This window comes from Corvus moneduloides, chromosome 13 (genome assembly GCF_009650955.1).
Source record: "Corvus moneduloides isolate bCorMon1 chromosome 13, bCorMon1.pri, whole genome shotgun sequence".
NCBI classification, from domain to species: Eukaryota; Metazoa; Chordata; class Aves; order Passeriformes; family Corvidae; genus Corvus; species Corvus moneduloides.
In genome coordinates, this window is record NC_045488.1 from 12,033,164 (window position 1) to 12,055,541 (window position 22,378).

The 22,378-nt window shown below is 55.5% G+C and overlaps 1 protein-coding gene across 3 annotated transcripts in view; it reads left to right on the forward strand.

Annotated features, from left to right (window-relative positions):
• Positions 1-19,261, forward strand: part of CORO2B (coronin 2B) — a 31,024-nt gene extending 11,763 nt beyond the window's left edge. For all 3 annotated transcript variants that reach the window (XM_032122557.1, XM_032122558.1, XM_032122556.1), the window contains 11 exons: positions 3,087-3,287; positions 11,068-11,184; positions 12,485-12,634; positions 13,655-13,819; positions 14,238-14,354; positions 14,762-14,866; positions 15,236-15,332; positions 16,380-16,492; positions 16,963-17,053; positions 17,138-17,277; positions 17,846-19,261. In XM_032122557.1, coding sequence (XP_031978448.1) covers positions 3,087-3,287; positions 11,068-11,184; positions 12,485-12,634; positions 13,655-13,819; positions 14,238-14,354; positions 14,762-14,866; positions 15,236-15,332; positions 16,380-16,492; positions 16,963-17,053; positions 17,138-17,277; positions 17,846-17,977 — 1,428 coding nt within the window. In that variant the 3' untranslated portion in view covers positions 17,978-19,261. The remainder of the gene's footprint in view (positions 1-3,086; positions 3,288-11,067; positions 11,185-12,484; positions 12,635-13,654; positions 13,820-14,237; positions 14,355-14,761; positions 14,867-15,235; positions 15,333-16,379; positions 16,493-16,962; positions 17,054-17,137; positions 17,278-17,845) is intronic.
• The last annotated feature ends 3,117 nt before the right edge of the window (positions 19,262-22,378 follow it).

A 22,378-nucleotide genomic window follows, 5' to 3' on the forward strand; every position in this document is an offset into this window, starting at 1 on the left:
AGGAAAAAAAAACCACCAAAAAGATTGAGGGGCAGGAATTCTTCCTCCCAGAAATTCCAGGTTTTTTTTTTGTTCTCCGTGAGCTCCGACGCTCGGGGCGGGTTAACGGGAGCTATATTTAGGATATCCAGGTTTTTTCGGGATTAGGGCCGGGGCTCTGCCGTGTCCGGAGCTCCTTTCCCGAGCTTTCCCTTGCTCCCGCTGTTTCCAAGACTCCCGAGGGATGAAAGGATCCTTTGAAAAGCCAAACCCGCGGAGCCGAGAGCCGCTCCCGGGAAAGGCCGCGGCTGCCAGGAAAGCGGGAAAGCGTCCAAGCACGGCCGGGGGCTGCTCCTGGGATCTCTTCCCGGTTTTCCAGCATGGCTGTTCCCAAGGAATGAGGGCAGAGCTGCTGGGGGTCCTTCTCCCAGTTTTCCAGGCAGGGACATTCCCAGGGAATGAGGGCAGAGCTGCTGGGGGTCCTTTCCCAGTTTTCTGGGCAGGAATATTCCCAAGGAATGAGGGCAGAGCTGCTGGAATTTTGCTTTTCCCGGTTTTCCAGGCATTGCTGTTCCCAGGGAATGAGGGCAGAGCTGCTGGAATTTTGCTTTTCCCGGTTTTCCAGGCATTGCTGTTCCCAGGGAATGAGGGCAGAGCTGCTGGAATTTTGCTTTTCCTGGTTTTCCAGGCATTGCTGTTCCCAGGGAATGAGGGCAGAGCTGCTGGAATTTTGCTTTTCCCGGTTTTCCAGGAATTGCTGTTCCCAGGGAATGAGGGCAGAGCTGCCGGAATTTTGCTTTTCCCGGTTTTCCAGGAATTGCTGTTCCCAGGGAATGAGGGCAGAGCTGCTGGAATTTTGCTTTTCCCAGTTTTCCAGGAATTGCTGTTCCCAGGGAATGAGGGCAGAGCTGGCAGTTTGCTCCGGAGCCCCGGATTCCCTCCCCCCATTCCTGTTATCCGTGTCTTTGTTCCCGAGTAACGGATGCTCAGAGAGAGGAAAAAAATCAGGATAAAAACTGAGAGGTTCTGAGGCAACGAAATTTGGGAACAATTGGGTCAAATCATTGGGAAAGACCAAGGAAAGCGGGAAAAATATCCCAGGGGTTTGGAATGCTGCCGAGATGCTGGAAGGCAGTGGAAAGAGAGTTTAAATTCCAGCGGAAAATGGGGAATTCCATGTTTTCCTGAGGTTTTGGGAAGAGTTTTGTCCCCTTGGCCGGGTCACATCCAAAGCTTCCATGGGAAGTTCCCATTCCCAAAGCATTCCCGCCGGAGGAAGCTCCTGGCCAGTCCCGGTGTGGGGCCGCAGCTGCTCCCGTTCCCACCTTTTCCTCTCGCGCTTTGTCTCATTCCGTCGGGAAAGGAGCTCCATTCCTTCCCGCTGGGAATGTCAGCCCCGCCTGGAATGCTGCCGGTGCCGGAGCGGGATCCATCCCGCTGGAGAATCTCAAATCCATTGTCTCCGTCCAGGAAATCCATTGTTTTTCCAGCCCTGAATTCCAGGGATTCAAGAGCCCGGATGTGCGGAGGGGAAAGAAAGAAAGAAAGAAAGAAAGAAAGAAAGAAAGAAAGAAGGAAGGAAAGAAATTCCAAACCTTTTTCCTGCTTGGAATTCTCGCCTGGATTGTAAAAACTTTGGGATTTCCATCCTCTCCCCCGGCAAATTGGATTCTTTTCCCACAATTTTCCGCCGTAAATCCCAGAATCCTGGAATGCTTTGGATGGGAAGAGACCTTAAAGCCCATCCTGGGATTTCCATGGGCACTTCCCACTATTCCAGGCTGCTCCAAGTCCCATCCGAGCTCACATATTCCAGGGATTTGGCAGCCACAGCTTCTCTGTGCCAATGGAAAGTGGTGCTTGGGAATGCGGGGATCTTCCTGGGAAATATTCCCGAGTTTGCAGCGTCCCCCGTGGGATGCTGGAATTCCATTGGCTTTGCTCCCTGGCGTCCCTGGGGGGGCTTTGGCCACATCCTCTGGAAGCGGCTGCAGGGCGGGAAAATCTTTCCATGTGGGAGCCCTGGGATCCCTTTCCTTGGGATTTTTGGTTTGCCGGGATCACCCGGTGGATCCTTGCGATGCCTTTTCCACCAGGATCAGCTGATGGATCCTTAGGAAGCCTGAGCTTCCAGGATCAGGCAATGGATCCGTGGGATCCCTGATTCTTCAGGATCATCTCGTGGATCCTTGGGATCCCTCATCCACCAGGATCAGGCAATGGATCCTTGGGATCCCTGATTCTTCAGGATCATCTCGTGGATCCTTGGGATCCCTCATCCACCAGGATCAGGCAATGGATCCTTGGGATCCCTGATTCTTCAGGATCATCTCATGGATCCTTGGGATGCCTTTCCCACCAGGATCAGCTGATGGAGCCTTAGGATACCAGAGCTTCCAGGATCAGGCAATGGATCCTTGGGATCCCTGATTCTTCAGGATCATCTCGTGGATCCTTGGGATCCCTCATCCACCAGGATCAGCTGGTGGATCCTTAGGATACCAGAGCTTTCAGGATCTGCTGGTGGATCCTTGGGATCCCCGCTGGCTCCTGTGCTGCTCCGTGTGAAAAATGAACGTGGAATATTCCCGCTTCCCGACGCTCCCTAAGCGCTCCCATCCCGCTCCAATTCCCGCTCTCCCGCCATCCAGGCCAATCCATTTCCAAGCCGGCCCATTCCAAGCCCTAATTCCATTGTCGTGTGCAGCCGGCGCAGCCCAGCTGAGCATTCCCGCTCCAAAGGGGAGCAGCTGGAATTCTGCAGTGGCACCGAGGCTTTCGGAGCTTCTGGGAGCTGCTCCTCGCTCCAGGGGGATCCTTTAGATTTTCCAGGAATGTTCAGGGTGGGTCGGGGCCATCCCAACATTTCCATATCCCGCCAGGTTGAAATAGGAATGGGAGAGCAAGCAGGAATGGGTTTTTTGGGAATGCTGAGCCGTCTTTCCGAGCCTTTTGGGAGCCATTCCAGCACTGGGGGGCTGCTTAAATCCATCCGGAATGTTCCTGTTGGAATGGGGCCATCCCAACCCTTCCAGCAGCTAAAGACGGGAGAGCGGCCGGGCGCACGGCGTTTCCGTGGGAACGCTGATCCCTGCGCTTCCCCGCAGATGTCATGGCGGCCGCAGTACCGCAGCTCCAAGTTCCGGAATGTTTATGGGAAGGCGGCGAGCCGGGAGCACTGCTTCGACGGCGTTCCCATCACCAAGAACGTCCACGACAACCATTTCTGCGCCGTCAACGCGCGCTTCCTCGCCATCGTCACCGAGAGCGCCGGCGGCGGCTCCTTCCTCGTCATCCCGCTGGAGCAGGTGAGATTCCGGATGGGAATTCCCGCCCGGAGCCATCCCACGGTGTCCCAGTCCCTGCTGGTATTCCTGGGGTTTCCTCATCATCCCATGAGAGATTTGGGAAGGGAATTCCCAGCTGGAGCCATCCCAAAGTGTCCCAATCCCTGCTGCTTTTCCCGGGATTTTCTGTGGGGTGAATTGGTGAATTGGAGTTTTTTAGGAATTCTGGATTTGGGATAGGGCAGGGATGGATTTGGGATAGGATGGGGCGGGATTTGGGATGGGACAGGGATGGATTTGGGATGGGGAGGGATTTGGGATGGGATAAGGATGGGATTTGGGATAGGACGGGGCAGGATTTGGGATGGGGCGGGGCTGGATTTGGGATGGGACGGGGTGGGATTGGGGTGAATTGGGGTTTTTTAGGAAGAATTTAAGCATCCCATAAAAGCATTTTTGGAATCTCTCGGGGAGTTTTTCCGGCATTTCGGACACCGGGAATGTCTCCGCCCAGTCCCATCCCGGTGCCGCTCGGATCCCGGAATTCCGAGGACGCGGCTCCTTGTTGGAGCCTCTCATCCCTTTAGTTGGGCTTTCCACGAGCCGAGGGAACGGCTGGAGCCCTTCGGGATTTCAGGTTGGATATTTGGGAAAAATTCCTCATCCAGAGGGTGCTCGGGCACTGGAACAGCTCCTTTCCATGGGAAAAGCGGGATTGATCCCACTCATCCCTGATCCTGCCAGGATCTTCCTCCTTCTCCCGTTGTGCTTTTCCTTTTCCATCTCCATCCAAGATTCCCTTTGGCCTTTCCCAGGAATTCCCCCGGGATCTGCTCCATCTCAAGTTGAAATTCCCGTCAGTCCGGCGGCGGCGGCGACCTCGAGCCTGGAATTTACCTTGGATAGGGAAGGGGGAGGGTTTTGGCAGGAAGAGAATCCGTTAAAATCGGATCAAAGGAATTTTTCCAAGGAGGGAGGTGAGGCCCTGGCACAGATTCCCAGAGAATCCGTGCCTCCCCCATCCTTGGAATGTTCAAGGCCGGCTTGGAGCAAGCTGGGCCATTGGAATGGGATAAAATCCCTTCCCACCCGAATCCCAGGATTCTGGGATTCTTGGATTCTTTGCTTCGCTCCCAAAATTTGGGCACTGCCCTGGGATTCTCCTGCATTCCCAGCTGGAATGCACATCCCACCCTGGGCACCTGAAGGAGCTCCCAGGCTCATTCCCAGGAGGAATTTTGCCCTGGAAGAGCCGCATTCCCACGGAAGAGTGGCATTCCCTTCCCTACGGATGCACCGATCCCACATTCCATGAAGACACTCCACACATGGAGCGTCTCCCGTTCTCCCGGACACCAAATCCAGGGCCAAACCCAATTCCCAAATTCCCAAATCCCCAACTTCCAGCCGGGAAGGGAAGCTGGGAGAATGGAGGAGCTCTCCCTGTTTCTCCCCATCCCGTCATTCCTTTCCCTGTGCAGCATTCCCGCCTCTCCCGAATTCCTCTTTCATTCCGGGAGCCGCTCCAGATGGAAGGAATTCGAAGGAATTCCAATCAGGATTTAATTGCCGAGCACAGCTTGAGCCTCATTAATATTCCCAGAAAAAAATCCGCGGCAGCTTTGTCTGAGCACCCGGAGCGCTCCGGCTCCATCCCCATCCCTGCTCCTTCCGCACCCTCTGCATCCCGAATCCTGCGGAACGACCCCAAATTCCCAGCAAATCCCCATTTTCCCTGGCAAAATCCCAGTGGGATAAAAGCCGGGATGCCCTTTGCCACCTGTTCCAAAGGGATCCTTGGAAATCCTGGCATAGCCGGCCCATCAATCCCGGCTGGAGCGGCCCTGGATGCTCCGCGGCGAGAGGAGTTCATAAATTCTAGGGGGTTTTTATCTGGAGCCTGATTAGCTCATTAAGGAGAAACTCATTTTCCTTGGAATTCAGCAGCTCACGAATTAATTGGGATCCATAATTAGCAGCTAATGGAGGTAACCCGGATACCGGGCGCCACTCCGTGGATTTGCCGCCGTATTTTTGGATTCTTTCCCTGGATTTTGCCCTCAGTAAAGCTCCCGGGATCTGGGCCGGGCCAGCTGCTCCTCCCGCACATCCCGAATCCCAAATCCGGCTCCCGGCGTTTTCATGGAGCAATCCAAGGGGATGGGAGCCTTGGGAAGAGGGAGCTTGGCTCCTCCTTCTTCCCCCATTCCGGAGCCTTGGCCGTTGGGAATGAGGCTCTTCCCAGCTCCGGGGTGAAAATATCCCAAGGGAGCGGGGGAAGGAGAGCACCGGCATCGGGATCTGCGGGATTCGCTCCATAGTGATGGGAGAATCCCGGAATCCTGGAATGCTTTGAGTGGGAAAGGACCTGAAAGCTCATCCCATTGCATCCATGGACAGGGCGGGATTTGGGACAGGGCAGGGATGGATTTGGGATGGGGCAGGGAAGGATTTGGGATGGGGCAGGGATGGATTTGGGATAGGGCAGGGATGGATTTGGGATGGGGCAGGGAAGGATTTGGGATGGGGCAGGGAAGGATTTGGGATGGGACAGGGAAGGATTTGGGATAGGACAGGGATGGATTTGGGATGGGGCAGGGAAGGATTTGGGATGGGGCAGGGATGGATTTGGGATAGGACAGGGATGGATTTGGGATGGGGCAGGGAAGGATTTGGGATGGGGCAGGGATGGATTTGGGATGGGGCAGGGAAGGATTTGGGATGGGGCAGGGATGGATTTGGGATGGGAAAAAGGCTGGATTTGGGATGGGACAGCACATGGAATTCCCAAACTTCCCTGGATTCCCTTCCATGTTCTCTTCCCAAAGTTCCCGCCTTCCAAAGCAGCGGGAATTTTTCCTGCAGGAACAAAATCCAGGATTCTCTCCGGCCTCTGCTCCAATTCCCACGTCCTTGGAGCTTTTCCCCCTTAAACTCTGGATACGGGAGATTCCCTGAAGGAATTTCCTGGGATTTTCCTCTTCCTGTTTTAGTCTGTGGGAGAAAATTCCTTTAAACATCAGCAAAAGAATTCCTGAGGCTCCTAAAAAATCCCTGATTCTTCAGCATTGCTGCTCCAGCTGATATCCCAAAAATTCTCCGGGAATCCCAGCCCTGCCATCCGCCTGGCTTTAAACACCTGGATCGCTCCCAAGGGAAAAATCGGGATGAGATTTGAATGCTGGGAGCGGAGCAGAGCAGGAAAGGGTCGGGAATGAGGGATGTGGGACGGGAAATCGGGAATTCAGTCTGCGGCTAAGCCGGAGGTTGAGCCTAAGGAAGCGAGGTCGGGAATTGCGGCACTGTCCCAGCTTTTCCTGCCCCCTCTGCCGGCTGGAATCCACAGGAATCCCGGGAAAACAGGGCTGCTCATTCCTGAGATTTCTTTGGGATGTCCCTAATCCCATGGAATGGGAATTTATGGGGCTTTTTGGCTTTTTAATCAACAGCTTAAGCCCAGCTTTTCCTTTTCTGGGATAAACAAATCCTGGGAAGGGGGGGGAAATTAATCCCGAAATTTTATCCAGAAATCCTGGGGGTGTTTGGGAATTTTTAGGGAAATGGGGAAAACGCTTCCCATGGAGCCTTCAGAGCCTTTCCCAAGGTTTCTATCCCGGAATTTGGGAATAGAATTTCTGCAGAAATCTGGGCACGGCTCATCCAGGGAATCCCAGGAGCAGCTCCGGCATTTGGGAATGTCACTGGGAGCTCCCATTGTGGTGCCAAGGAGCAGATTCCCAAAATAATCCCGAGGGCCTGAGAACATTCCAGGGCCCGGGAGAACAAGGAATTCCTGAAAGGTCGGATCAGGACTATCCATGAACCACGAAAAGCAGGGATGAGCCAGGAAAAACCGCCCATCCCATTGGGATACCCCCATGGATCCAGAAGGATAAAGGGCCCCAGGAGGGGGGCCGGGATGCCTCTGGAATTCTGATTCCAGCCTCATCCATCTCCCAACTCTCATCCATCTCCCGCTGCCTCCGGAGGCTCCCGGGATGGGGATGGACCCAGGGAACAGAGGGAAAAGCTTTTGTTCCTGCTCCTGGCATGGCTTTGATCCCTAAAATCTGGGAGCTGGAGAGGAATCCCATCCCTAAATCCCATCCCTAAATCCCAACCCTAAATCCCAACCCTAAATCCCATCCCTAAATCCCATCCTTTTGGCTTTGTCGTGGAGCCCCAGAGCTCATCCCGTGCCGGGTTCCTGGGCTGGGATGAGATTCCAGCAGCCCCTGATCCCTTGGGAACGTGGCCCACGGCTCAGCCGTGCTGGGAGAGGCTCCTCCCACTCCCAGCTCATCCCAGCAGCTCCGTTTTCCATGGATACGAAGCTGGAGCTCCCATCCCAGGGCTCGATGCCCGTTCCCAGCATTCCCACACGGACACGGCCCTTGGAGCAGGGAAAAGCCGCTTTGGAGCCCCAAATGCCACGGGAGGCAGGAGAATTCCCGGGTTTCTCCCTCTGGATGCACCTGGCTGGAAAAGCCGAGGGAAAAGGTGCAAAAGGGAAACAGGGAAAAGAGGGAAAAGCCTCTTTTCCTGCTCCTGGCGTGGCTTTGATCCCGAAAATCTGGGATGCAGCTTTTGTGCTCCGGCAGCTCCTCGGGGTTGTTCCCAGTGGGATCCAGGGAGCTGATGGGATGTGATGGGATTTATCCTTAATTTAAGAGGGATTCTATTCCATGGATTTCAACCTTCATCCCAGGAAAAAGGGCGGATTTCTTCCCTGCTTTTTTGCCTGGGGATAATGGGAAAGAGGAACTAAATCCCGGGAAAAGTTTTGGTGCATTTTAGAGCAACTGAGCTGGAAAATCCGGGAATTCTGATCCCAAAGGATCCCAGAATGTGGAGTTCGTAGGGTGGGGTTTGGGGCCTCAGGACAAGGAAGGGCTGGAATTTGTCCAGGAAAGGGAACGGAGTTGGGAAATGGGCTGGAAAACCGGGATCCGGGGAGCTGGGAAAGTGGCTGGAGAAAAGGGGGATGAGGAATTTCCCCCTCTGGAATTCCCTGACAGGAGGGAGCAGCCAGCTGGGATCGGGATTTGCTCCCGGGGAACAACAGGAAAAGTGGGAATGAGCTCAGTTCCGTGGGATTTCCTCCTCTTTGGCTCCCAAGGAGGAGGGAGATCCTTGGAAAAGCCAGGGAATGGATTTATCCCGAATTCCAGCCCCTGGAGACTCCAGGATTTCCTGGGAAATGCCCCCCGGCTCTGGCAGCGCTTCCCCGATCCAGCTCCTGGAGCCGATCAGGGAGCAGCCGGAGAAGCCGCTGGAATGGGAAGAGCGGCCCTGGAGGGGTGGGGGCTGCTCCTCCCTTAACGGGATTTTCCATGCGGGAATGGGATTTTCCATGCGGGAATGGGATCCGGAGGCGCTGCCGGCTGGATGCTGCTTCCGTGGCTGAGGTTTTCCATGTGGGATTGAAGGATGGAGCGGAATACAGGGATTTTTTCCGCCTTTGTGGAGCTCTCCAGGGAATGGGAGGCTCCGGAAGCGCTGCCAGGTTGGGTTTTCCAAGGGGAAAGCAGATTTTGGGAATTGAGGATATTGGAATGATTTCTCCAAGGCTCCTGTGGGATGCATTTCTGGGAAAAGTGAGACTCAGCCGTGGCCGGAGCGGTTGTGCTGCTCCAAGGGATTCTTCCCAACACTTGGATCCGGTGCTGATGGATCCGACAGGGAAATTCCTGCTGGATTCCCATCACGGAGGAAAATTCCATCCCTCTCCATCCCAGACTCCGGAATGCAGGCAGTTTCCATCCCTCTGCCTGCTGCCATTCCGGCCATTCCCAGGGAAAGAATTCCCTCTCCGCCCCCAATCCCAAAATGAACAATTTATCCAAGGAATTCTCCCTTTTCCCAACGGAACCCCAATTCTTTTCCCTTTCCCAAGATTTCCTCCTTTCAGCCTTTTCCGTGGAAAACCTCGGAGCTGCCGGAGCCAGGAGAGTCCCTGCAGGGCCGGAATCTGGGTCACTGCGCTTCCCTCAACCGGGGATCAGGGATCCAGGGATTAGGATTCACCTTGGATTAACTCCCGGCTGCCGGCAAGGTCCCGCTGAAAAACGGGAAAACGCAGCCAGAATCCAGGAATATTTCCGGCTTTTTTCCCTTTTATTGCCTTTGGTTTTCCTTTCCCTTTTCCAGGCGCCCCGGGAATGGCACATTCCTTGTCCTTTTCCCACTGTGCTCAACCCATATGAATCGAAATTCCGGATTTCTTTGGAAGAAACGATCCCTAAAAATCAGACTCAGTGTTTTCCTCTTAAAATCCTGATCAGTTTTGGGGAAAATCCATTGAATCTTCTTTTCGAAGGAATTCGCTCGGCCCATTCCTCCAAATAGAAGTGGTGGGATTTTAATTTGTGCCGTTAAAAATTCCATCTGCCTGGAATTCCACAGGAATTCCTGTGGTAGCCAGGGGGTGAATAAAGTCACGGCAAAGCAAATCGGAAATTCGGGAAAAGGGGAATGAGCCAAGCCCTTGGATAAAACCGGGAATTGCATCCCAGGAATTCACTGGTGGTTCTGGGATGCAGAACTAAGGAATCACCAATATTCCCGGCTTTCCTGCTTCGGAAGGAATTTTTCCTTCCCAAATTCCTCCCTGCAGCTCGGGATGCTGCTTCCAAACGAGCAAATGAATCCTGAGAAACCTTGGGAGCAGCAGCTCCGGGGCTCTCCCTGGCCCTGATCCCAGTGCCCGGAGCTCTCCCGCTTTCCCCGAGCTGCCGAGGGCACAATTCCCGGCGCGTTCCATCGGCACATTCCTTTGTTCCCATTAAACAGAGCCAGGAAAGGTCGGCAGGGAAAATCCATGAAATATTCAGTGGCTGTGCCGAGCTGACCCAGTTATTCCACGCGCTCCAAGCGCGGATCCGGCACGGAGCCAGCACGGAGCAGGGAAGGACTCCGGGGCGGCATCCGGACCCGGAGCATTCCCGGGAAGGGAAAGGATTCCTATGGCCCATCCCGGTGGGAATCTTCCCAGGAGGCTCCACATAAGCTTGGGAAAGATTTCCATCCGCACGGAGGGATCCCATCCTGTGGGGTCACGGGTTTAGGATTAGCAGGAGTTGGTGATCCCGGAATCTGGGGTTTGTCCCGGGGAAGGAGCACCTTGGGAAAGGGCGCTTCCGAAATTTGGGAGGGAAATGCCAAAGGCTCCAAGGCCAGGTGAGGTTGGATGAGCTTGGAGCAAACTGGGATTAGGGAAGGGATCCCTGGCCATGGCAGGGATTGGGAACGGATCTCCTGGAAGGTCCCTTCCCACCCAAACTGTTCCAGAATTCTGGGATTCACGCGTGATCCCATGGCTGAGCTGACCTCAGGGGCTTTGGAGCCTCTGGAATCTCTTCCCATCCTTTCCCCATGGATTCGGACCATCGTGGAAGGAGAGCTTTGGATATCGGAAAAATTCCCTCATGGAAAGAAAGGGTTGTCCATGGCCAGGGGTGGAGGCCCCGTTCCCAGAGGGATTGTAAATCCCTGCGGATGCGGCCCTTGGGGACACGGATGAGTGCTGGGAATGGTTGGATTCCGGGATCTTGGAGCGCTTTTCCGACCCCAACAATTCCGTGATTCAGTGAATTCCCACCGAGCTCCACGGAGCTGTGTTTGGAGAAACCCCTGACCCCTGGATAGCTGGGAATACCGACGGGATAAACCCAATCCTTGCCTTGGCCCATCCCAGGCTGAGCCGGCTCTCCCTCCTCCAACGATTTCCCATCCCTGAAAACACCAACTTCTCCCTGACTTGGACGGTTTTCCCATCGTTTTCCTTGATTTTCCCTTCCAGACCGGCCGGATCGAGCCGAACTATCCCAAAGTTTGTGGTCACCAGGGAAACGTGCTGGACATCAAGTGGAACCCCTTCATTGAGAACATCATCGCCTCCTGCTCCGAGGACACCTCGGTGAGCCGGGATCCCGGGATGCGCTTCCCGGATCCATCCACCCTCCCGATGCCATGGATTCTCTATTCCCGGATTTCCATGGCATTTCTTTTGGGAATGCTGAGGGCCAGGAGATCAAAGCCAATCAATTCCCAACCTGTGCCCAACCTGGCTCCTGGGCCGGAATTCCCTCCCTTTCTTTTTTTTCCGGATACAAATCCGGATGGGAACGAAGCTGGGGAAAGGTCCAGAGGGTAATTCCCACAAGGAGCAGCTGAGAGAGCTGGGAAAGCTCAGCCTGGAGAAAAACGGGATCCGGGAGGAATTCCTGGCTCTCCACAAGTCCCTGACAGGAGGGAGCAGCCAGGGGTGGATCCCAGAGAAGGTTCAGGTTGGAATTTCTCCATGGAGATGGAAAAGAGGAGCTAAATCCTGGGAAAAATTGCTGGTGGTTTTTAGAGCAGCTCACCTGGAAAATCCGGGAGTTTTGATCCCAAAGGATCCCGAAATGTGGAGTTTGTAGGGTCAGGTTTGGGGTCTCGGGACAAGGAAGGGCTGGAATGTGTCCAGGGAAGGTTCAGCTTGGAATTTCTCCATGGAAAAGGCTCAAACATTGGAATGGGCTGCCCAGGGAGGTTTGGAGTCCCCATCCCGGGAGGTATCCAAGGAATTCCTGGATGTGGCGCTCAGCGCTCTGGGCTGGTTCAAACGATCACAGCTTGGACTCCATGATCCTGGAGAGCTTTTCCAACCCCAGTGATCCCGTGATCCATCCCAAAGGCTGCATCCTAAAGGAAAAATCCCATGTGCAAAGGGGAAAACCGGGATCCATCCCTGGTTTTGCAGGACAAGAGCCGGGGTTTGGGATGATCCAGTTTTTATCCCGTTCCGATCCTGCCTCTCCTGATCCTCCTCTTTTCATCCTCATCCGGATAAATCCGGCATTTTCTATTAGCTGGGAGCCTGGCAGGGAGCACACAGAGTGGGAAGAATTCCTGTCACGGCCGTGAGTCACAGGGAGCCGTCTCCCACTTCCCAGAAAAGCTTTTATTCACCATGGAGTAGAGGGCTGGGCGGGATCTGGGATACTGGGAAGAAGCCGGGAATTCGGGATGAGGATTTCAAATCCCTGCCTGGATAAGGCCATCTATCCGGGCTGGATTTTTCCCGAGGGATGCCGGCGCCGTTAATCCATTATTTATCCTTGAGGTACAATCCACACCAGGGCTGATCCCAAAATTCCTGAAATGCTGGGGAAGCTTTTTTTTTGGGGAAGGAGCTTTCAAGGACAGGAGTTGGGATGTTCCGAACCGCGTTCCAGGTGCGGATCTGGGAGATTCCGGAGGGCGGCCTGAAGCGGAACATGACGGAGGCGGTGCTGGAGCTGTACGGACACAGCCGCAGGGTCGGGATCGTGGAATGGCACCCGACCACCAACAACATCCTCCTCAGCGCCGGATACGACTACAAGGTCAGGCCTGCCGGGAATGCCGATCCAAAGGGTTTTCCCGCGCTTTTGGTGCTGCTGAGGGTCACCTGCGGATGGCCAGAGCGGCATCGTGGAATTCTGGAATGGTTTGGTTGGAGGGAGCTTAAAGCTCATCTCATTCCATGCCTTCCAGAGGGTGGGAGAGCTTCCATAGGGCAGGGAGAGCTTCCATAGGGTGGGAGAGCTTCCATAGGGTGGGAGAGCTTCCATAGGGCAGGGGCAGCTTCCATAGGGTGGGAGAGCTTCCATAGGGTGGGAGAGCTTCCATAGGGCAGGGAGAGCTTCCATAGGGTGGGAGAGCTTCCATAGGGTGGGAGAGCTTCCATAGGGCAGGGAGAGCTTCCATAGGGTGGGAGAGCTTCCATAGGGCAGGGAGAGCTTCCATAGGGTGGGAGAGCTTCCATAGGGTGGGAGAGCTTCCATAGGGCAGGGAGAGCTTCCATAGGGTGGGAGAGCTTCCATAGGGTGGGAGAGCTTCCATAGAGCAGGGAGAGCTTCCATAGGGTGGGAGAGCTCCATAGGGCAGGGAGAGCTTCCATAGGGTGGGAGAGCTTCCATAGGGTGGGAGAGCTTCCATAGGGCAGGGAGAGCTTCCATAGGGTGGGAGAGCTTCCATAGGGCAGGGAGAGCTTCTGTAGGGTGGGAGAGCTTCCATAGGGCAGGGAGAGCTTCCATAGGGTGGGAGAGCTTCCATAGGGTGGGAGAGCTTCCATAGGGCAGGAGAGCTTCCATAGGGTGGGAGAGCTTCCATAGGGCATGGAGAGCTTCCATAGGGCATGGAGAGCTTCCATAGGGCAGGGAGAGCTTCCATAGGGTGGGAGAGCTTCCATAGGGCAGGGAGAGCTTCCATAGGGTGGGAGAGCTTCCATAGGGCAGGGGCAGCTTCCATAGGGCAGGAACAGCTTCCACAGAGCAGGGGGACATTCCATAGGGCAGGAACAGCTTCCACAGAGCAGGAACACCTCCCCCCATCCCGGGTGGCTCCAAAGGCCCTTCCCGCAGGTGCTGATCTGGAACCTGGACGTGGGCGAGCCGGTGAAGATGATCGACTGCCACACGGACGTGATCCTGTGCATGTCCTTCAACGCCGACGGCAGCCTGCTGGCCACCACCTGCAAGGACAAGAAGCTGCGCGTGGTGGAGCCGCGCTCCGGGAGGGTCCTGCAGGTGCCGTGGAAGGAGGGGTTGGAATGAGGTTTTAGGGAAGAATCCTATGGAATGGCTGAAAATGTCCGTAAGGTGCTGGCGGGGCTCCTGGTGGGATGTTTTCCGTGCGGCGGGATCCAGTTCCCGGGCTGGGTGTGGAGAGGATGGGAAGGGCTTGGCCTCGTCCCGAGGAGAGGAGTTGGAGGCTTTGATTCCGTTGTTAATTAAGGATTTGTGGAAAATGGTGGGAATGAAAGGGGAAGGTGCAGGAGGAGGATGGTGGGTTCTTCCTGATATTCAGGAAAATGGGAATTTTTGGCCGAAGGAGAGAGCTGGAAAATGGGATGAGATGGGAGAGGCGAGGGGGGAGACGGAAGGGGCTTTCCTGGGATGAGAGCTGGATCCAAAGGGAATTCCAGAGCTCATTCCCGTCTTGCAGGAGGCCAGCTGCAAGAACCACCGCGTCAACCGCGTGGTTTTCCTGGGAAGCACGAAACGGCTCCTGACCACGGGAGTGTCCCGCTGGAACACCCGGCAGATCGCCCTCTGGGACCAGGTGGGTGCCAGGATCCCGCTCCATCCCCAATGGAATTCCTGCTCCATCCCCAATGGAATTCCCGCTCCATCCCTTCCAGGATCCTGCTCCATCCCCAATGGAATTCCCGCTCCATCCCCACCAGGATCCCACTCCATCCCTGCCCGACCCTGCTCCATCCCTGCCGGAATTCCCGCTCCATCCCTGCCAGATCCCTGTTCCATCCCCAATGGAATTCCTGCTCCATCCCTTCCAGATCCCTACTCCATCCCTGCTGGAATTCCCGCTCCATCCCTGCCAGGATCCTGCTCCATCCCCAATGGAATTCCTGCTCCATCCCTGCCAAATCCCCACTCCATCCCCACTGGAATTCCTGCTCAGCACCGCCATCGGGCCATGGCTAACACCGGGATTTTCCTGTTTTCCAGGAGGATTTATCCATGCCCCTGATCGAGGAGGAGATCGATGGGCTCTCGGGGCTCCTCTTCCCGTTCTATGATGCCGACACCCACATGCTGTACCTGGCTGGGAAGGTAGGGATGCGCAGAGCAGCGGGATGTGGCATTCCCAGAAAATCCCCCAGCATTGCCCAGGGATTGGGGCTGGAATTATATCATGGAAAGGTTTGGATTGGAAGGGAGCTTAAAATTCACCCAGTTCCATGGATGTCCCTGCCATGGGACAACTTTCCCTATCCCAGCCTGCTCCAGGCCCCAGCCAGCCTGGCCTTGGACACTTCCAGGGATCCCGGGGCAGCCACGGCTTCTCTGGGAATTCCAGCCCAGGCAGGAATTCCTTCCCTGTATCCCATCTATCCCTGCCCTCTAAATGCTCTTCATCCTGGTTTTTATCTGCCTTCTCATTTCCAAATCCATTCCCATCCCTCTTCCCTGCTGCTCCAGGGTGATGGCAACATCCGCTACTACGAGATCGGCTCGGAAAAGCCCTACCTGAGTTATCTCATGGAATTCCGCTCCCCGGCTCCGCAGAAAGGACTGGGTAAGGATGGACGTGCTGCTGCTCTGCTTCCCGGAGCGGGGAAAAGGTGCATGGGGAAGGTGCTGGATTACATGGCACCGGGAAGAGGGTTGGGATTAGGACTGGGATTGGGATTGGGTTTGGATTGGGACTGGATTGGGTTTGGACTGGGATTGGATTGGGATTGGACTGGGACTGGGTTGGGATTGGGTTAGGATTGGGTTGGGATTGGGTTGGGATTGGGCTGGGATCGGGTTGGGATTGGATTGGGTTTGGGTTTGGGATTGGGATGTGTTTGGATTGGGTTTGGATTGGGTTTGGATTGGGATTGGATCGGGATTGGGTTGGGTTTGAGTTGGGTTTGGGTTTGGGTTGGGATTGGATTTGGGTTGGGATTGGGTTGGGATTGGATTGGCTTGAATTTGGGTTGGGATTAGGATTGGGTTGGATTTGGGTTGGGATTGGGTTGGGTTTGGATTGAGATTAGGTTGGATTTGGATGGGATTAGGTTGGGGTTGGGTTGGATTGGGATTGGGTTGGGTTTGGATGGGATTAGGTTGGGTTTGAGTTGGAATTGGGCTGGGATTGGGTTGGATTTGGGTTGGGACTGGGTTGGGATTGGGTTGGGTTTGGATTGGGATTGGGATGGGTTTGGATGGGATTGGGTTGGGTTTGGGTTGGAATTGGGCTGGGTTTGGGTTGGATTTGGATTAGGATTGGGTTGGATTTGGTGGGCGCTATTCCGGCTCCGGAGCATCGGCTTCGGCTCCTGCAGGGCACCATTCCCATCCCTGTGGAGATTCCCACGCGGTGCTGCTGGATCCTGGCCGGGTCCATATCCAGGGACACCATTCCTGCTGTCCCACCTTGCCGTCAGTCCGGGATTCCCGGGATTATCCCAAATAAAAGCTGCTCATCCTTTTCCCACCGTCCCCGCTCTGCACCTCAGAGCCACGACAAGGATGGATCCAGTGGAGCCCCGCGTGTCCCAGTGGAGAGCAGGGATGGGTTGGGCTTTTCCATGGTGGGAATTCCATGCGGATGGCCGATCCCTGTCCCTCTCCGCAGGGGTGATGCCGAAGCACGGCCTGGACGTTTCCGCCTGCGAAGTTTTCCGTTTCTACAAACTCATCACCCTCAAGGGCCTCATCGAGCCCATCTCCATGATCGTCCCGAGGCGGGTGAGTCCTGGAATGCGGGAATGAGCCGGATCCAGAGGGTCTGGGGTGGCTCCGGAGCCGTGGAGATGCCCCACTTGGAGCAATCCCACGGATGGCTCCGTTCCCACCATCCTGGGACCTCTCCGTCCTTACACGTCCCAGGGAGCTTTCAGCCATGGTTTAGCGGGAATGATTTTAGGGAATGTTTCCCTGAGGGATCGGTCTCCCCTGGGGTTTGGGAGTTGTTTCCATGCAAATATTGCTCGGATCGGGGTTTTCCGGGAAGCAAATCCAGCTGTGCCGGCCAGGGCTGGGTGGAGGACGCAATCCCAGGTTCTCTGCTCCAGCCAGCACTTCCCAAATTTCCTCCCTGTGCCCCACGTTTCCCAACGATCCGGGTGTTCATCCCCTCCGTGGGGGAGGGAATTATTCCCATGTGCCCAGGGAGCGCATTCCCGGATGCCATTGCTCTTCTCTTGCCGTGTTCCCAGTCGGAGACGTACCAGGAGGACATTTATCCCATGACTCCGGGCACGGAGCCGGCCCTGACCCCAGACGAGTGGCTCAGTGGGGTCAACAGAGGTAAAGCCACCGGTGGGGGTATCCCAAAAATATCCGGGATGTAGGAGGGGGCCGCATCCCGCTGATCCGCCGGCTCTCCCTCAGATCCCATCCTGATGTCACTGAAGGAGGGATACAAGAGGAATTCCAAGATCGTCTTCAAGGCGCCGGCGAGGGAGAAGAAAAGCGTGGTGGTCAACGGGATCGACCTCCTGGAGAACGTCCCACCCCGCACGGAGAACGAGGTGGGGCAGCCCGGGAATGGGAATGGGAATGGGAATGGGATGGGATGGGATGGGATGAGCCTGGAAAGGCACTGCTCTGCCGATCTCTATCCCAATGGAGGTGGGAGTGTGAGATCCTTCTAGGGATGGGAGCCCAGGATCCATCCCAGGACCCTTTTCCATGGTAGAATCCCAGGATTCTTCCCAAGGTGGGAGCCTGGGACCTTTCCCACAGTGGGAGACCGGCATCCATCCCAAGACCCTTTCCCAGGGAGAAAAACCGGGATCCATCCTGCGACCCTTTTCCAGAGTGGGAGCCTGGGATCCATCCCATGACCCTCTCCCACGCTGGGATCCTGGGATCCAGGGGCAGCCACAGCTTCTTTGGGAATTCCATCCCAGCCTCTCCCTACCCTCCCAGGGAGGAATTCCTTCTCAAAATCCCATCAAAATCTCCCATCCTTCAGTTCAAATCCATCCCCTTGTCCCCAGAATCAGCCGAGTTATGGCTCATTCCCAAAAATCCTGGGATGAGTGGCTGGTGTGATCCCACCAGCTCCATCCCCTCATCTCCATCCTCCTTTTCCAGCTCCTCCGGATGTTCTTCCGGCAGCAGGATGAGATCCGGCGGCTGAAGGACGAGCTCTCGCAGAAGGACGTTCGGATCCGGCAGCTGCAGCTGGAATTAAAGAACTTCCGGAATATCCCGAAGAACAATTGACTCCAGGGACATTTTCTAAATCAATTCCTTTGTTTCTACTCCGCCCCTGAATTCCTTGGATCCACTCACCCACAACACAATTCCGGAATCCGCGGCTGCCGAGAGCCTGGAATCACGTCGTGCGCGTCTTGTCCGGCACTAATCCCGCTCTAACCCGATCCCTGGGAAAGCCCGGAGGCTTCCAGTAAGTCGGAGCCGTGTCCGTTCCGTCGGGATGAGCCAGCCCGGGCGGATTCCCGGGAAAGCGCGATGCTTCCTTGCTATTAATTTCTTTTCCTATGCAAAGATGTGACAGCGGGAGCGGAACTGGGAAAAGGGCGGGAAGTGGGAAGGGCTTGATCGTCAGAGGGGGTGTCCGTGTGGGAATCTGGGATCCTTCCCCTTGTGGGAATCTGGGATCCTTCCTGATGTGGGAGCTTGGGATCCTTCCCATGGTGGGAAACCAGGATCCTTCCCGTTGAGGTAAACTGGGATCCTTCCCATGGTGGGAAACCGGAATCCTTCCCGTTGAGGGAAACTGGGATCCTTCCCATGGTGGGAAACCTGGAGCTCTTCCCATGGTGGGAAACCGGGATCCTTCCCATGGTGGGAAACCGGGATTCTTCCCATGGTGGGAAACTGGAGCTCTTCCCATGGTGGAAAACTGGGATCCTCCCCACAGTGGGATCCTGGGATCCATCCCAGGACCCTTTCCCATGTTGGGATCCCAAGACTCTTCCCACGCTGGGATCCCGGGATCCTTCCCACGGTGCTGGGGCTGTGGCACGGCCGGGATGTGGCGGGAGCAGCCCATGGGAAGGGATCTGCTCCAAGATCCTTTAAAATAACAAAACCCGCCTGGAATTCCCGCCCAAAGAGGGATTTTTGCTCCCTCCGCCTGTGAAAAGCGGGATTTTCCCTCCTCCTGCCCGCCGGGAAGGGGCCACGGAGCAGGGGGAAGGATATTCCTGGGGGTGCTGCCCCAGGGATGGATCCCGACGGATGGATCTCGAGGGACACCCCCGGAGCGCTCGCTGGGCTCGGCACGTTGGACAATCCCGGGATTGATGGAATTTGCCCGGAGCACAGGGAACGACACCGGATCCTGCTGGTTTTTCCTGGAGATCCCTATTTCCACTCAATCCAAGTTGCTGAAATTCCCGGCGCTCCTGGTGCGGCTCCGTTCCGTCCGTGTCCCGCATTCCCGGTGTTCCCGGCGTTCCCTGCTGCGTTCCATGTGCTGTCATTCCCGATTATTTATGCTCCCACGGGATAGTGATGGAATAAAATCTTTTCAGGATACCACCGGCGCCTTCCTGCCTTTCCTTCTCCATCCAGGGGCTCCGGGGGATCTGCTCTCGCCTCAGGGTTGGGGGGATCCCAAGGGAAATTCTGGGATGAGCTCCTCTGGAAAAGGGATTCGCCGGTGGCCAGAGGGGGGAGCAGCCACAGATGGATCCTGGAATAATTTGGGATGGAAAGGAATTTAAATCCCATTCCACAGGCAGGGACGACTCCCGCTATCCCAGGACACTCCAACCTGGCCTTGGAAAATTCCAGGGATTGGGAATCCAGAACTTCTCTGGGAATCTGTGCCAGGGCTTTCCTATGCTCGCAGGCAGGAATTCCTTCCCGATATCCATGGAAACTCCCTCTCTTTCCGTTCTCCTCCCATCCCATTCCCACAGATCCTCCCAAAATTCCATCCCTGTTTTCTCCAGGCCCCAAATTCCCAGGTCAAAATTCCTCGTCATCCAGAGGGCAGCCAGCATGGAAACGGGGGTTGATTCGAAGCTTTATTCCCGTTTTTTTCCTGGTGTTGGGAATGCGTTCCCGGCTTTATCCTGCCTCAGGCCTGGAAGGAAAATCCAGGTCGGGATTTTTTAGGGATGCTTAGGGAGATCTTGGAATTCTCATGCGGATCCAGGTGAGATTCCTGATATCCCACAGCCTCCAAGGGATCCACTGGGATCTCCTGTGCTAATGATCCCCTGGAAGGGGAGATCCAACGTTTCTCCTTGGGTCCATGGAAACGAGGCCGATTCCGGCTGGGAGTGGGGCTGGTTAACGAGCTCCAGGAACATTCCCACCAATTCCGGCACGATCCGCATGGTCTCGGGAGGCCGGAGCAGGACGTGGCTCCAGGGATGCCTTTGGAACGTGGATTTCCTCCAAGGGCTCCCCGAAGGTTTGGGATTTGCCAGAATTCCCAGGAAAAGCCTTGCCCCAGGATCCGGCTGCTCCTCCTGTGGCTCCCCTCTGCCAGTGACAGCTCCGGCTCTTCCCAGCGTTTCCCCGTCTCCATCCGGCTGCTGTTCCAAGCAGGAATTCCCGTTTGAGGGACAGGATGGGATCCAGAGGCTGGGACGGAGCGGTGGCGCCACGTGCCGGGATCATTCCCAGCAGGAACGGCGGGATTATCCCAAATCTCCCGCTGTCCGAGGACCTGGAGCTGCCGGAGCAATTCCAGAGGAGGTCCCGGAGCTGCTCCGAGGGCTGGAGCCCCTCTGGAGCCAGGCTGGGAGAGCTGGGAATGTTCACCTGGAGAAGGGAAGGCTCCAGGGAGAGCTCAGAGCCCCTTCCAGGGCCTAAAGGGGCTCCAGGAGAGCTGGAGAGGGACTGCGGACAAGGCATGGAGGGATGGGACACAGGGAATGGCTTCCCAGTGCCAGAGGGCAGGGATATCGGGACATCGGGACATGGGGATAGGTGTGGATTTTCCGGGTATTTCTGGGTGGCTCCCTGGGTTTTCCAGGGTTTAATCCAAGCAGCGAATCCCTAATTCCCAGTTTTCTCCCTGCCATCCTTCTCCCTGGTTTCATTCCAAAGCCTCCCGCCCATTCCCTGGATTTCCAGTCCCCTCCAGGACCCTCAGGAATGCCCAAATTCCCATCGATCCGCAGCCTTTCCCAAGCTTTCCCCAGGCCTAAATCCAGGCTGGAATTGCACCTTTCCCACCCTCACACTTCCAGGGATTCCAGGATTTCAGGGAAAAGGCTCGGGGCGCTCCGGTGTCCGGCAGAATCTGCCCCGTCCCTCTCCAGGTCCCGTGGGATGATTCCTTTCCCGGTTTTTCCCTTTTCCCGGTTTTTCCCTTTCCCGGTTTCCCCTTCCCAGCCCTCCCTGCTCATCCCAAGGATCCTGACCTACTTTTGCTTCCCAGAGTTTTCCCTTTGTTCGAGGCTTCCCAGCCGCGGGTTTCTCGGGATGCTCCATTCTCCAGGATTTTGTGGGGCCCTGCTTAAAGTTAAAACCGGAATTGAGATTAAAATTCCCAGGAAAATCTGGGATCGGGAATGGGAATGAACAGGACGCAGAGGACCCGCTCCGGGCGGATTTGAATTGGGAATTTTCCAAGGATTTCCTGGGGCTGATCCCTCCTTTTCCCGATATCCTTAAAATCCAGGGAAGCTTTTCCTTCGGGTCCAGCCCCGCCGGATTCCGCAGCTCCAGCCCCGCATTCCGGGGCTCCACTGGAAGCACAATTCCCTCGGGGCAGATCCGGAGGAATTTTGATGGATTTAGTCTGGCTTTTAGGAATTTTGCACTGCAGCCTTTGGACCCGAGGGAGGATTCCCACATTCCCACTTCTCCATCCTCTAAATCCCACTTTTTCCACCCCTAAATTCCCACTTTTCCCTTCCAAAAATCCCACTTTCCCAGCCCCACATTCCCACTTTTTCCACCTCCAAAATCCCACTTTTCTCTCCCCACATTCCCACTTTTCCACCCTCAAATCCCACTGTTCCACCTCCACATTCCCACTCTTTCCTCCCCACATTCCCACTTTTTCCACCTCCCGATTCCCCCTTTCCCAGCCCCACATTCCCACTTTCCCAGCCCGCTCATCCCACCATTCCTTGTTTTCCGGCAGCCACACGTTTCGCAGCGATCCGGCCATTCCCGCTTTGCCATTCCGGGTGTTTTCCTGGAAGGAATTCCAGAGGCGGATTTTGTATCAAAAGCTTTTATTGAAATTCCTCAAAGCCAAACAGACAAAAAACTCCAAAGGTGGCTCTGCCGGGCCCCCAAATTCCCAAAAAACCCCGGGAGCCGCTGGATTCCCACAGCCGGCAGCTTTCCTGGGCAATAAAAGTCACTTCCAGAGGGATTTTTCCCGCGGGATCTGTACATTCCCCAAGGATTTTCCGTGTTTTTGCCTCCCACGAGGTAAGAAAATACAAATTTTCTGGAATTTCCATGGAATTCCCGGCGTCTCCTGGTATTCCTGGCTTTTTGGGTGGAGAATTTGGGATTTTCCAAGCGGTTTCTCCGGGATTAGGGGCGGATATTCCGGAGAAAGCTGCTTGGGAAGGGCAGGAGGAGTTGGGTTTATTCCAAGTCATGAATTGAGGTCGGGAAATTCGGGAATTTGGGATGGTTTTTTAGAGAGATTCCCGTTTGTTTTCCATGCCTGCCATT